Source organism: Corvus moneduloides, chromosome 4 (genome assembly GCF_009650955.1).
Source record: "Corvus moneduloides isolate bCorMon1 chromosome 4, bCorMon1.pri, whole genome shotgun sequence".
NCBI classification, from domain to species: Eukaryota; Metazoa; Chordata; class Aves; order Passeriformes; family Corvidae; genus Corvus; species Corvus moneduloides.
In genome coordinates this window covers 1,515,700-1,531,822 of record NC_045479.1, presented here as the reverse complement: position 1 = coordinate 1,531,822, position 16,123 = coordinate 1,515,700, and the positions used below count along the sequence as shown (strand labels likewise).

Below are 16,123 nucleotides of genomic sequence, written 5' to 3'. Positions count from 1 at the left end.
GCCCGCCCTCAGCCACTGGCGTGCGAGGCCCGCCGCGAGCGCCGCCTCTCCGCCAATCAGCGCCGGCCGCGGGCCGTGGGCGGGGGAGCGCGCCCGAGCGGCGATACAAGGCGGCTGCTGATTGGCGGCTGGCGTGACCAATCGGCGGGCGTCTCTCATCTGGCGGGGTGCGTGTTTCCGGAAGACGTGGCCGCCGGCGCTCCCGCTGGTCCCGCTCCCGCTCGTCCTGATCCCGGTCCTGCTCCCGGGCCCGCCGCCACCATGATCTCCCTGTCCGACACACAGAGTAAGCTCTGGCGCCGCTCCTGGGGGGGAAGCGGGGAGGGGCCGCCCGCTGCGGGGCTGGGGGCGTCGGGGACAGGGGGTCCCAGGGTGGCCGGGCTCGCTGGGCCCGCACCCTTTGTCCGCGGCGGGGCCTCCCGGGAGCGGCCGAGCAGCGCCCGGCTGGGCCCCTGCAGACCGGCCGGAGCCAGCGGCGGGGTAGGAGCGGACAGGGGCGGGGGGCAGCTCTCACGGCCGTATCCCCGCAGTGGAAGCTGCGGCGGCCCGGTGCGGCGGTACCATGAGCTGGCGGGGAGCACGGAAAGGGAAATGGGATGGAGAGCGATAGGGGACCGCTCGGCAGGGTCCCTCGCCCTTAGGAGAGCTCTGTCACTAGCGCGGCCGGCTTTTGTCTGGGGCTTGGAGTGCTCAGTGTGCCGTGGTGTGGTGGGATCACAGAATGGTTTGGGTTGGAAGAGACCTTAAAGGTCATCGAGTTCCAACCCCGTGCCATGAGCAGGGACGCCTTCCACCAGACCAGGTTGCTCACAGCCCCGTCCAACCTGGTCTTGAACACTTCCAGGAATCGGGGGGCATCCACAGCTTCTCTGGACAACCTGTTCCAGTGCCTGGCCACCCTTACGGGAAAAAATTTCTTTCTGATATCTAACCTAGCCCCTCTGTGGGTTTGTACCCATCGCACCTTGACTGATCACTATGAATGAATGAATGAAAGCTGAGCGGTAAACAAAGTAACGCTTAGCTCGTATCCTCCCGTGTGCCTCCCTGTGGACGTCAGTGGTCTGGAACCACTTAATTTTCTGTAAATGGCTTTAAAAATACATGTATGTGGCCATAGTTTTGTTTCCACTGAAGTACTTGGAAATAGAGATGAAAGAAATTGGTGCCAGACTTTTTTCAGTGGTGCCCAGCAACAAGATGAGGCGGAATGGCAGTAAACTAAAAGACAGAGCTTCACCTCAAGATGAGGAAGAGCTTCTTCCCATTGAGGGTGGCAGAGCCCTGGAAGAGCTGCCCGGGGAGGGCGTGGAGTCTCTCTTTCTGGAGACGTTCCAAACCCACCTGGACACATTCCTGCGTCACCTGCTGTAGGTGACCCTGCCTTGGCACGGGGGTTGGACTGGGTGATCTCCAGAGATCCCTTCCAGCCCTAACAATTGTGATTCTGTCATAACAGCTTAAGCTGCAAGGTAAAAGACAACGTTGGGCCTTTGATTTAAATTACCATCTCATGTATGATGCATTTCTCTTATGATTGCCACAGAAGGATATGAGTCTGCCTGATAAGCACCACAGCATCAGTTATGGAGGATGGTATGAAAAATTTAGAAAAAAAAAAGTTAAAATAACCAAGTTTGATAGCAGGATACTGGAAATTGAGGTATTGGAGAGCCAGTTAAGGCCAAGGATGAAGACAGGCAGCAGAGTCTAGCAGCATTCAGGGTCAATGATTTCTTGAGATATTCAGATATTGTGCTGCTACTGGAATGAGTACTAACCCTTGGGGTTAATTTTTAGATTTCTGAATGTTTAAACCCTTATGGGCATTGTTTTTGCCTTTAACTTCCTGTCTGGAGTATTTGTTAAGCAGAAAAAGAAAAATCTCTTCAGAGAGAGACTCACTGTTTTTCTTTTCCTTAGTTCCTCATTTGGGACCTTCAGCTATTTCCACTGCTAAGAGTGTTGGTTTTAAATGTCAGAGACAAGAGTAGTAAATGAAATACTGTGACATTTAGGGATTTTAAGGATTTGGGGTTTTTTTCAGTTTTTCTGAAATTCTGAAGATAGTTCATCAGATATTTTAAAACTCACGGCTGTCTGGAAAAATACAGAGTTAGCCAGAGAGTCACTGGTGGAGTAGTGTGATAAATACCTGGAGAGAACCACTGCATTGGTTGATGTTTGGAAAGTTAATTTTGCATCTGTAGTCTAGAAAATAGTTTTAAGTGGTGCATTGAATGGTGTTATAAACCACCAGTAATTGCAAAAGAATGCACTTGGCTTTTCCCAAATTAAATTTTCAATACTGAAAAATACTGCTAGCAAAATAATAGTTATACATTGAATATAAACTGTATTAGTTTTTGTCTTCTGGGAGCCTATAGCACACAATTCCTTTTTATGTTGCACTATATAGTGCACTATAAAAGACTGGGGATGTGCATTGTCTGCCCTAATCTTTCACAAGCAATGTATCTTAATTTTTAATCTTAATATCTACTAAGATGTTTTGACACAGTGCTGCAGCACTCGTGCACAGCTTATGGAATTTCTGGAGAAACACTGATCAAGGTTTGATCCCTTGTCTCAGGAAATCATAATCAGAATAAATGCAAGCTGGCTAGTGTGTGTTTCTGCATTTCTAGGCATTGATATGTTGTATTTGACTAATGTGGGAAAGCTCTTCTGGCAAAGGAGAAAGCATTTAAAAATAGTCTGCTCCCTCTATAAATATGCATAGTTTGTTGTTGAAAAGATTTTATACAAAATGCCAGCACTTTTTCTTTTCCTTCCTCTAAGAACAGTAGTTAAATATATTTCCAAATTCTGATATAAATCAAGTCAGTAACACCCTCTGCTGAGATATCAGCACCAGAGGATAATAGTCGTGGACCATTCATCTTCTTCCAGCAGTTATTTTGGGATAATGAGAATAATGTTCCTTTCTTTTTTTTCCCCTTTCCCTCCACTAACCAGAGAATATGGGTGACTTCTGAAGTGAATCAGAATCCATTGTGGCAGAAGTGATTACAAACACGTTTCGGGTGATTAGAGAAGTGTCAGAGTGGTGATTGCAGCAGCTGTTGGGAGTTGGCCTCTGCCTCCTTGCCAGATCCATACCTTGTGCTGTGTCTGCGGGAGGAGTGAATACTCACTTCCCATGACTGCATATTTATCTTGCTGGCAGCTGGTAATTCCTCTGGAGTCCTGCCTCCCAAGTTTTTTCCCTCTAGAATACAGATTGTTTCTGCTCTTCTGAAGTAAAGAGTACTAGAGAAAAGGGCAGTTGCAATTGGTATATTGCCTTCAGTCAGCAGATCGATTGAGAATACAATTTGCAGTTCCATTTTTCATTGTGAGCAAGTACAGAGAGTGCCTGTAGTAAATTGATTGTATTGAGTTACTTAGTGGTTTTAATTGTGGGGTGTTAAAATGCTCATAGTAACAGTTTAAAGTGGCAGGCAATACTACAGAACCACAGCTCTAACAGCATGTACTCTGCAGCCATGCTGAAAGCCAAGCCCTTACAGAAGTTTGGGGAGTGGCATGTTGCTGGAACAAATCTCTTTGAGCCGTTTTGAAATTTATTTCCAATAACTACTTGGAAACAGGCCTGAAACAGGCATAGTTATCCTCCTTTACTCCCAAGCTCATCAAGCGACAACAAATGACCAATTACACCTACTAAGTGCAATTAAAATATATTGAGGTAGATCTGCCAACAGTAGCACTGAAAGCTGTGATTGTGGGTGTGGTTTTTTGTTTGTTTCAGGACAGGCTATGCAAAACTATTTGGAATTTCAAAATACACACATATATGGGCACATACTGGGCTGCCAGCCTGTCTGTAGTATTAGGGCTGGTTTTGCTAAGCTGTTTTTGTGTTCTATAGGTTTCTAAATTGTCTGGTCACAGGGAAAGCAATAATAAATGCCTGTGTTTTTGCAGACGTGTTGCTGCTGTTCCTGGTTTTTCTCTCTCATTCAGTCTGTGTGAGAGTCAAAGGAAGGCTTTAGAGATTTAAAATTAAAAGCTGGATGTATTATTTCTAAGAGCAGTCTTCAAGATACTTTAGAGGCTGTTATCAAATGGTAGTTTTAATCATAGCTTGACATTTTTAGCCCAGTTTCTCATACAAACCTTCCATCCTACTCTTGGCTTCCCAGTATTTCTTGAGCATCCTTTGCAGAACTCGAAGTTTATAGAATTACTTAGATTAGAGAAAAACCTTTAAGAGCATTGAGTCCAACTGTTAACCCAGCACTACCCAGTCTACAATATAAGCAAATATATAAAGTACAAAAGATATTTTTAAAAAAATCTACAAATTAAGATCATAAAATGAAAAATTTCATAAAATGAAACTGCTATACAACACTGGCAGTCTAGAGATATTGTATCTGTGTAATGTAAATCTATCATTTAATTATGAAAAATGAAATATTAAGCATGAAAAATATAATTGAACATTAATCCCTCAATATTTACTATCTAATAGTTTTGTGAAAACTGGCAGTTGTCTGGAGACCCAGGCTAGTGTCTGATAGCTGTCAGCACATGTGTAACTTGGAAAACTCTTTCAGGATTCATTCAAGTTGTGTTCCATCTGGAAACTGGGGAGAGTTGGACTGCTATGCAAGGTTATGGGCAATTGAACATGAGGTCTCAGGAGGATGGAGAGAACCAGGGTACTTACATTACTGTGCTAAAGATAATGGGATAAGATCTGCAAGTTCCAGAATATTCTGAGTTGAAAGGGAAGGATCACAATGATCCACAAAGATCATTGAGTCCAGTTCTGGACTGGAATGACCCAGTCATTGTGAATGACCCATACGGGAATCAAACCCACGACCTTGGTGTTATTTGCACCATGTACTGACCAACTGATCTAATCTGGAAAACAAAGTTTGATTTTCTCTTTACAAAACAATCCTTTTCTCCATACTAGCAATTAATCAAAAGGGACGTATGTCTTTGCCGTATGTATGCATTGCTTTTGGTTGCATTCAATTTCAGTGTCTAGTTCCAAATACGGACTTTTTTGATAAACAGCTTCCAAAGATCTGTCTGTTGAAGTAATTGATATCTACAAGATTTACAATATTGGTACACTCAGGGAAGTTTCTAAATTTAAAATGTCTTTAGATTGGATGTTCTAATTTTTTTCCCGATTTTTATGTATGACTTTATCTTGGTACCATGTTTTGTTACATGCCTAAATTTGCTTTTTTTTCCAGAGATTGGAATGGGACTAACAGGCTTTGGAGTGTTTTTCCTCTTCTTTGGAATGATACTCTTCTTTGACAAAGCTCTTTTGGCTATTGGAAATGTAAGTGCCTTTTCTGCACTGCTTAGAATCAAGTATGTGATCTATTAAAGATAAACTAAAAATAGAAGAGTATGTTGTCAGTTTGAAGCTGCATGACAAAGATTACTGTGGTGATTTGGTATAAAGGAGGAGTTGTGCTCAGTGATAGGAGTGATTCATTTTTCCTGATTGAGGTTAGAACAGCTCACACTGATGTGAATATCACCTTGGGTCAGGCCTGTGGGATGTTGGTAGACAAGAAGCAGCTTGTTCCACAGTTGTTGTGCTGCTGCAAATGTGATTTTTTGTGATCCTCTAAGATAACTGTCAATTTAAGTATATATTTGGATTGCTAGCGAATGTAGCTTTGCAGTGCTGCATGAGGAAAGAAAGAAGTATGAATTGCTGACAGTTCTGGCTTTAGAAGAGCCAGACCCCCTCCATAAGGAGAGATTCAGTATCTTCAGCTTTTACCAAATCGAAGTTATTGGTCAAAGCAGCACAGAAAATAAATCCTCGTCCTGGTACACGAAATTTCCAATCCAAATATAAAATGACAGGGTGTTTTCTGCATGTGATAATCTCTGTGTCTCTGCTGTTCTCAGCTTTGCCAGCCAGCCAAAGCACAGCCTGGTTGGTAGAGGTTCACCCCCTCATGCTGATGCCTAAAAGTCTGCGGTCAAAACAGATCAGTTTCATTTCCAAATACTGAGATTCACTGAAGGAAAATACAAAATAGTGTATCTGAATTTGGGTGCATTAGTTGAAGCATTGTTATGAACCATCAAATCAAGTGTGCAGTGGAAGAGGGAAAAATTAAATAATGCTTATTTTTTCTTTTCCTAATGTAAGGTGGAAATATGAGCCCCTGTTTAGGGAAAATGATGAAAACATAGGTAGGAAGAGACAATGACAGGCTATGTGGTAACCAAAGATAATGCAAGAAAAGGTACTGTATCCTTGCAGAGAGTTGTTTTTATTAAAAAAAAAGTTTTATTAGAAAGGGCAGGAGGTTCTAAGACAGTGATTAATTAAATACTGTACAAACTTAAACTTGAGTAAAATAATCTTGAGTAAAATCTGAGATGCCATCGCTTTCTGTGCTTACAAGCTGAAATAAGTATGAGTACTGTTGCTGCAGGACACTAGACGTAGTTGTAACTAGTTGAGACTAGTGTGATAGCTTTCAATCTATACTGGAACAATTAAACAGTAAAAAGGCTCTACACAGTAAAAAACAACTGTTCAGCTGTTTTCCTTCTCTGGTTTTACACTATGAGTAGATCAGTACAAGCTGTTGAAGATGTCAGTGGCACAGAACAGGTGCTTTTATGTGTGCTCTTAGTTTTCAGGAACCTTTGCTGTCAGTAGTACGAAGCTTCAGCACCACTTGTGGTAAAGACTGTATGTATGTGACAAGGCAGATACAACTGTTGTCAGCAGGTCTTTTGTCTTGAGTGTGTTTGGCAGTGACCACAAAGGATAGACTCTTTACTTTCAAGCAGTTGAGAGCTACAACTGCTTTAAGATGGACCTTACAAAAGAAAATCAATAGTAAATTCATTCTCACCATCTGTCTTTTGGTATTAGAAGTTGTGCAAGAAAAGCAGTCTAATTTTTTAAAATATATATATATGTATATGTTTACATGCTGTACTTGGGAACATAATTACCTATTTTCTTTCTTTGGTTTGTTTTTGTCTTTTCTAGGTTTTATTTGTGGCTGGCTTGTCTTTTGTTATTGGTTTAGAAAGAACATTCAGATTCTTCTTTCAAAAACACAAAATGAAAGCAACGGGCTTCTTCCTGGGTGGTGTGCTCATAGTTCTCATTGGTTGGCCTTTAATAGGAATGATCCTTGAAATTTATGGGTTCTTCCTATTATTCAGGTAAGTCTTGTTTGAAAATAACTTTCTGTGTTGGTGTATCTAGGAATAAATGTGTTCATGTAGTGTTTCTGTGTTAGAGTTGATAAAGCAGCATCCTTAGATTTTTTGTGAAATTGTTTATTTACAAGTTGGTAAGTATTTTTCCAAGACTCAAATCTGCTAATGTTAGTGAGGCATTTACCAAAGTGACTTTGATAATGTTGATGTCTAACCAAAGAATTGTAAAGCTTCAAAATATGTGGGAGCTCAAATTGTTAGCAGTGTGAAGTTTAAATATTTCCTCACAGAAAAGGGATACTTGGTACTTTTTTTGGTGGGGAGTTTGTTCCTTTCTTTAACAAACAGGGCAAAATATTTAGTTACTACCATCCTAGATTTATAACCTTACCATTTCATCATTATGGCAGCCCAGGGAAAAGATGTTTTCTGTCATGTTTCGTTACAATTGTGCCTTAGAGTCAGAACTGCTTGTTTGGGTTAGCAGTATCTTGACTGAGTTAAAGAAAAATGGAAATTCTAACTTTTTTAACAGCCATCTTGAAACATGTATAACTCTCACAGTGTGTCACTTAAGTTCTTTATAAATGCAACTGTAATAGTGAAAGAATTTGACTTGTTACAACCTGCACAGATATCTGTATTTTTATCTTTATTTCCATGGTTGAAGTTTCCATGCTTCCCTACAGAAAAAAGCAAAAAGTACGCAAAAAAGTAGAAAGGGAGACTTCTAGTTGTTCTTGGACTTCTGTCCCCATGCAGACTGTTTCACTAATGCTTATTGATCAAATTTCAGACCCTGAAGTGTTCAGCGAATGGCTAAATAATACTGTCCTGTTAATCAAAGTGAAACCACTGTTCTCCTGGAGCTCTTTTTGTACTCAGTAAAATCATATGTTAATCTGGTATTTAGTTCAGATAAAATGTTTATTTTTAAAAACAAATCTGAACTTGGCTCCTGCTGAAGACAGTGAAATTTCAGAAAATGTATTTTGTGGGTTTAATGTATTTCTTATTGTTCTACTCTGTGTTACTTTGAATTCTGTCACTGCAAGTGCTTTGATAATCACAGTATTTCACTGAATACATTGTCACTTCTTGCATGTAGTGCTTGGTTTAATCAGCCAGTACAGAGCAAGTAGAATGTGTCTCCAACAAAACATTCTCCTTTTAAAAGATCTCAGAAGAGTTATAATGTCTAAGCAGGTATGCTTATGGATTATCTAGTGGTGCTAGCAAGGTAAAATAATGTTGAGAGGTTTATAAAAGATCAATAGTTACCCCTAGGACAATCCCTTAGCCTGAAGGGTATCAACAAGGGATAGATAATTCCATCTGATGATCTGTTTTAATTTAAAGCATCTGGAGACCAGTGGTTTGGACTGAATGATCTTAAATGTCTTTTCCATCCTTGATGATTCCGTGATTCTGTGACCATCTTTTCCAGTGCTTAATAGTTGATAGAATCTAAATCCCTTGCTTCAAGGTTGGCTAGTGACTACTTCAAGCAAAGCTTTTTGTTTTGCTTCAATCTTGTCGACTTCAACCATCATCGTGTTGTCAGCAACTTGCTCCTTTCTGCAGAAGTTAGAAATGAAGTCTTTCCTCAAGCATCATTTTATACTGTTCCTCAGGATCTTGCTGCTTGGTTGCATAGCAGAAAACTGACCTGGCTATTGTGGGACAGTTGTTGTAATCTAAGGTGCTTTTGGAGCCTTGTTCAGATTATAGGTGTGCAGAGTTATGGCTGACGATATTATCCCTGCTGTACTAACTGTTCTTTATTCTTGCATACAGCAGTTGTTTTAATCTGTTACAAGTGGTTTGCCCTGCATCACAATTTACTGGACTACTGAAATGATCTGGTTTCTGAAAAAAGAAATCTCAAAAAAAACCCTTATTGGTATGGATATTACCCAGCAAATAGTTCTTAGCAGTGTGGTGAAGAGGATGATAACTTGTGAAACTTCACTGTTTCGCTGTGGCTGAGGCCTCATTGAATGTTAATCCTTATTCCATGCAGGGAATGTTCAACACGAGATCGCTGGGAATGCCACCAGCTGGCTGCAAACAGCTGAGATACTGCCACAGAAAATTTGTTTTTCTGCTGCAGAGATTAAGTGGGCAGTGCAAGGTCTACACCATAGCAGCTATGCCAGGCAACATCCCTAGGGTCATGATTCAAACTGATGCCATGATGATTTTTTGCCTTTTCTTTTATACCCCTTTTATACCTCTTTACAACTTCTGTATTCTTGGTGGTTTTTGGCCTACATTCTTGGGCTTGTTTGTCAAGCTGAGAGACTAAACGTTTTAGAAGCTTCGTAGTTAGGGATCAGAGTGCCCCAGACACCAAGGTCCTCTCCAGAACACATTCTGTAAACTAAGATAGAACCATCCAGGGGAAGGCTCCTTGGGGAGGGGGGCTCACTTGAGCCTCTCATTGGGGAATCTTTGATAGATATGCTCATTAGTAAGACCTATAATGTTATACCAGATCTTTTGGGGTGGGCATTTTGCGGGGTGCATTTCAGTGCATTCGACCTGGATGTGTGCACCTAAGGATCCTTAAAATAAATACCAAGGTAAAATCCCTTTTCCCCTTCTAACCGTGTTTGACTCTTGATTTTAAGACCAGGAAAAGGCATCAAAACTGCTGACTTAAATTTGGGAAATAAATGAATACACAATTCTGTCATGCTCCATTTTCTTTAGTTAATGTAAAGAGTACCATACATGGTTTTAATTACTCAGAACTAACTTCACCTGTTTCTACAGTGGGTCTTGAATGTATTTTCTATAATATAGAGTAATTATCTCAAAATATATATGCTAGTTTTGAGAAATCAGTTTTGCTGACTAAGTTGGGTATTCTCACCTGAGTTACTTTTTGATGAGCTGACTGAGAGTTGCCAGCTACAAAGAAAATTAAATCCATTTAAAAATACACCATTTCTTTCCTGGTTTCTTCCTTTCTCTGCTGAATGTGTGTTGATATATTTGGTAAACAAGAGTGCTGCTAACAAGTTGCAAGATTTTATGTAATCTTGGTTTAAAAATTATCTGCTATTTTTTTCATGCTATGGCAATATGAGAAAAAATTAATTATAAAAACTAATGCAATCTTCTGATATCTTACCTAAAGGGGGTTCTTTCCTGTGGTGGTTGGCTTTATTAGAAGAGTTCCAGTTCTTGGATATCTCTTGAATTTACCTGGTATAAGCTCGGTAAGTTTGGTATTTCATGCAACAATTGAAGCTTGTTCTGGTTTTTATTCCACTGATTAGCACTAGTTGAAATGCATCAAAAATAAAGCAAATATTACTTTGGAGCAATGACTTCAAGCGCATTCCTGTACAGTTCTTGCACCATACACATCACATTCATTCCCAGGGAGAGACTTGTAGGTGTAAAAGGAACAAAAGGACACGTTTGCAGAAGCTGCCCCTGCTCACGGGTAGTGAAGTGGGAAGAGCCCTGCATTGTGACTGGAAATGCTGGGTTTCTTCCTGCTTCGCTGTTGGCCCTGGGTGACCAGATAGGTAAATTCTGCCACTGCCCTGGGCCTCTTCTCCTGTCTGTACAATGAGGAGGATACCATTCGTGGTGCAGTATTTGGGTGGACTTATGAAAAGTGGCCTGTAAAAGCAAACAGTGGAATTCAATATTAAGTTGCAGCTTGTATGGTGAACCCAGAAACTCTCATGATGCATAGTCATTCATCAGACATATTTATTAAGGTTCACTGCACCAGGGTACATCTTTTTATTACTAAGATTTGTATTTTTTCAAATGGAGTCTTCAATTTTTTTAACCAAATGGCCAGGGATTTGAAGACAATTAACAGGTACCAGTAACATGCTAATCCAGGGTGTTTCAGTCAACTACTTTTACTGTGCTAATTTTGGTATGTATTTTTAACACAAGCATTTGTAATACTCGTTTTGAAAGTAACAGTTTAAATAGCTACTACTAAAAACTAATAGTGTGAATAACTTAGATACATACAGGCTGTTTTTTAAAAATAAGTGTTCCAGATCATCTGTTCCAATCTCACAGTTAGGCCAAGTTGTGGCTCATAATTCATGATCAATTGAATGTTTCATTTGTCAATTGATCTTAATCATATTTAGTTTGATCATAATGGGGTTAAATCTTATTTTTAAAAGATAATTGTTAATGTTTTGTTCAAAGCCTACGTAGGCTCAGAAGAGAATCCACAGTAATGGTCAGTTGAAATATCTTCCTTGGTCTACTAATGCATGTGTGGCTGAGATTGTATTGTTTTGTTTTAACCATTAAGCTGGCAGTGTTATCTGCATTCTTCTATTTCCTTTCTCATTCTGTTGCATCTTCATGTTGCACTGTTAATGTCTATATGAGAAAAACATGTCATGCAGAAACACAATTGCAATTGTAAGAATTTTGGTTTTCACAAACCTAAACCATGAGACCTTGGTGAGTACTACTTGACTCTCATTTCCAGTCACATACTAACTGTGTAAGTAGCAAGCAGTATTTGAGAGTAGCTTCAATGTATATAAATATCATCAGCTTAAAACCTTTTTGTCTCCTTTTCCACAGCTTGTAGATAAAGTTGGAGAAAGCAACAACATGGTATAATGATGAGAGGGTGGAAGACTGATCTAAACTTTTACTGTATTATTTATAAAATCCCTTTGAAGAATACTCAGCACAAAGATTAAGTTGTGTACAAAGGAAAAAGCTTGTTGCATTCTTTACATAACAGTTTAATTTAAAATGTATAGTCAACAATATACATTAGAAAAGAAGCTCGGCAAGTATGCTTCTAGGAAAGTAACTCCAGAGTTCAGGAAGCAAACTGAAGAGGGGAAAGTCATGGAATAACCCATGTTACAACTGTTCAAGACTATTTTTGTTGGTTTTGGAAAACATGCTAGAGGCAATGAACCCTCGTGGAATTAACAGTGCCTGTCCTTTACCTCCTTATTTTGAAGGTGCAGTAGAGCGAACAGGCCTACATTTTTAAGGGTGACCCAAATTTACCCAATCCTCTGCTTGCTATCCTCAGAGTGCAAAAAATCAAACAGGAAACTTCTTGTGTAACAAGAGATGCATCTTTGCATGAAGGTTAAGATGACTATTCATCTATAAGTGTCAATAAAAAGGAAACCCTACACAGTTCTGTTGTAAACATTTTTGTAAATATCTGGCTGAAATACAGCATTGTTATCTTAGTGTTTCAAAGCCAAATGTTAGTTGATTGTATTTGCCTTCCATTTTGGAATATGCAAAAGGTCAATCTTTAATAACTTTGGTCTTAAATGTTGGTTCTGAACATGTAGAGCTCAATGGGGAACTCTGGAAGCTGACTGGCAGTCCTTCCAGGTTGTTCTCCTTGAGCCATGTTACATGTGCATCCAGATGAGAATGTAGCCCCTTGTCACTAACGTGAAAACTTTGTGAAATATGCTTAGTTCACAAAAAAATGCATTAGGTTGAGGTGCTGATGTGAACCCTGTGAAATGTAACTTATCAGAATTTTGAGCTTTGTTTTTAAACAGTTTGAAACTAAGCTTTCTTTGTTTACTCTGGAACTACAAATTGACTTTTATTTTTTACGGTAATAAAATGGAAACTTAAAGTTCTGTGTACGTGAGTCTCTGGGGAGAAAACTGAGTGTCTGGAGCTGACTAAAGATCAAGTGCCAATCTCCATGTGTTTGTAACTTGTTGCTGGGTTATCTGGTTATCTTCAAACAATTTTTCTTGGTTACAGAAACAGCTTTGTTGTTACAGAGGATTCTTGGCTAACCTGGAATAAATGTCCCCCCCTAAAGCATGGGTCACATTTCTGCTTCTCATGGAATGTTAAACATTGTGCACTTTCAATAGTCCTAGTTACAGTGTCCTCACCTAACAAACCGGGCTCATTCAGTGAATTGTGTTTGTGCAGGCCGGGGGGGGGGGGGGGGGGGGGGGGAGGGTGGTTCTGTTGTATTTCACTTTCTTTTCCCTTTCATGTAATCCTGAATCAATTACCCAATGTAGTATTAAAAGTAGCTATCCAGCCTAAAGGTCTAATGACTGGGGGGGGGGGGGGGTTGTTTCGTTTTTTTCCTTATTATGCAGTTAAAATTGGAATTTTCCAAAATAAGTTTTAAGTTAAAAGAATCCTTATGTATCAACCCTTTTGAAAGTTGCTTTGAAGTTTATTTGTATAAAACATGGGGTTTTTTCATTGCAAATGTAAGCCACAATCTGCTATCATAAATACTTAATTTGCTTTCTTCTACAAGAGGCACAAAATTATTCAGAAAAAAAAGCTGTTATTTTATAATTAATAACATCTGAAAAATAAGTGGGTTTATTATACAAATGACCAAAAATGGCTATATTTGCTTGATGGCATGTGCATTGCAGTTTACAGACAGGAGTAAATATGACTTGTGGGCTCTACCTCAAGAGATAAACCATTTTAGGTAACCCAATTTTAACTGCTCCTATAGCTCTGTTGAGTGTTACAGTGACTAGAGAATAACACTACAGCAGCTTAGCCAACTCGTCCTGTTTTCTGTGGTAGGGCACTAGTCTGTGCTGTGGGAACCAAGTGCTGTCTAAAGTAGACAGTGTTCATCACTTACCTTAGAAATCAGCTACCTGAAGGTTTTCATTCTTCTCTCTTGAAAAATAATGCGATAGGAAAGGTGGATTGTACCACATGACTGTGATTTCTGGCTGCAGCAACTTACTTGGTAAGCTGAAGTACCTTCATCAACAAGAAAGCTGATGATGTCTTTTGGAGGTGGTTAATGTATTGCTGTGGATGATCTTTTGCCTCTGAAAAGTTGGGGTATAGGCAGGTCATCTCATTTATATTTAATTCATTGTTTTTAATCAAAAGTCAATTTTTTGTCACATGTGAACTGTTGTGAAAAGCATCAGAGGGAACAGAATTGTATGTTGAATTTAGCATAGTCTACCCCTCAAGGTAATCTTGTCTTTGAGATGGTTTTGCCAAGATAAATGTGGGTGGCAGCAAAGGTCAAAACAACTTAGCCTTAAAGTGTTTCTGTCCTTGTAAAAATATCTCTAACAGAAACATGCTTGGAATGTTTCCCCTTTTAAATGTAATTTATAATTGCTGCTTTAAAACTCGTAAGGATGGATCTTACTCTGAGAAAATGAATACTGTAAATATCCTTGTCATACCTTGAATAAATGGGTACCTTTTTTATAATTTGTCTTTGTGTCTTTGTCTGCACATTTTAAGAAAGTCTATTGACAAGTTTTCCTTTCCAGAGGGTCGGGAGTACAAGCTGTTACTGCTTGGCTGTCTTACACTGTTGTGGCTTTTACAGTAAGTAGGGGCTTGGATTAATGTTAAATGGAAAGGTTTCCTCCCTTTTTTACAACAAATCTTTTACATAAGCATCCCCCTAGTTTTTCAAGTTCCAGTTTTGAGCACAGCACAACAAAACATGAAATTTCAGTTACTTGGGAAACTACCTCCTTTTTTTTTTCTGAGGAAATAACTGTGAAACTTCAGGAGAGAAAGAGCATGTGTCTAGATCTTGGAGCAGGTTTTTAGTCTAGTTCAAGTATATGACCATGAGTTCCCTGTGTCCTAGAGAGTGGCCTGATAAGCAGGTTTACCATTCAGTGGTGCTCTGCAAGCTGGTAGCCCATTGTTGAGGATTTTCACAGAGGGAGTAGAGCAGCAAAGCAAAGCTTTTAACTGGTTGTTGAGGTGTTGGTGTTGGTGCTATGTACCAGTTAGTACCCTAAAAACTTAATTTGACCAAAGTTCCAGCCTCTCAACTAACTTTGACCAAAGTTGCTTGTATAGTAAGGATTCCAAAGAACTGGCACTTCCTAATTCAAGAGGAAAAAACCCCACAGCAATGTCTGGTTCCATTTGTTAAACTATGAGAGGTATAATTTTAAATCTGTATCTAGCTCCTGGCCAGTTACTTTCAGTGACTAGTTGCCATTCATTAACCAGGAATACTTTGGCTTTGTTACTGCTCACAATGTGGTACCATATGCAGTTTAGAGTCTGTCAAAAGCAGTGTAAAGAAAGGAATCCTGTCCCTGTGGCAGATGTCAAAATCAAGGTTTTATGGGATTACTTTAAATTGTTTACTCACCAGATTTCAAGGCACAGATTCATCTCCTTGTTGCCTTTCTGGATCATTGATTATCAGTCAGGCTGGAGAGTAGAGTCCACATCCCTAAACCAAACATCTATCTCCCAGCTGTCTCTTCAGAGGTCACTGCTAGCCCTTGGACTCCCATCTCTGCTTCTCTGGCTGCCACATCCTGGCTCGCTTTGGCTGTTCTACCCTTCAGTACCAGCTGTGACATCACTGGCATGTCATTACCAGACTGATTTACCAGCAGAACTTGGCCCTTGTGGCCCATTTGTTCTAAGCTCTGCCCCTCTAGTATTGATCTTGGCACATTAAAGCATCTCTTAGAAGACTTGGATCTCATGTTCAGCCCAACAAAGAGATTCTGCAGCTGCTGTAATCCATCGCCAAGCCTAATTTCACCACAATTATATGCTATAGCATCTTCCTCAAACATATAACAATTTACAGAAAAATGACATGGCTACTGTGGGGTAATTTGGTGTGGAATTCATTATCTCAGACGAAGTATTATGACTGATAACTTGATATATGGAGCAATATCTATTTATAGGAATGCATTTATGTGTTGGTTACCAGTCATTAATGGTAGTTTAATTAACAGTTTACCTGCTGAGGTAGTGCATACCCAGAAATGTGCTTGCCAAAAAGCATCTGTGCTGCTGTATGCTTTCTAGCAGACACCATTTTCCATTGAGTACTGCTTTTCCGGGGAGTGTGGTGGATCTCCTCTAAAAATATATGTTTGGGGTATCTTACTGCTCACAGAAGCACTGAGCTCATAGCTGA

The 16,123-nt window shown here is 39.8% G+C and overlaps 1 protein-coding gene across 2 annotated transcripts; it reads left to right on the top strand.

Moving 5' to 3' along the window:
- Positions 1–155: 155 nt before the first annotated feature.
- On the top strand, positions 156–14,421 carry GOLT1B (golgi transport 1B). Of its 2 annotated transcripts, XM_032106951.1 has the most exons (6): positions 156–286; positions 5,244–5,335; positions 7,025–7,203; positions 10,346–10,427; positions 11,395–11,428; positions 11,785–14,421. In XM_032106951.1, exons 1-5 carry the CDS (start codon positions 262–264, stop codon positions 11,401–11,403), a joined length of 387 nt encoding a protein of 128 aa, XP_031962842.1. In that variant the 5' UTR covers positions 156–261; the 3' UTR covers positions 11,404–11,428; positions 11,785–14,421. The 2 variants fall into 2 exon arrangements, with proteins under 2 accessions (XP_031962842.1, XP_031962841.1); XM_032106950.1 differs by lacking the exon at positions 11,395–11,428 and having other exon boundaries at positions 158–286.
- The last annotated feature ends 1,702 nt before the right edge of the window (positions 14,422–16,123 follow it).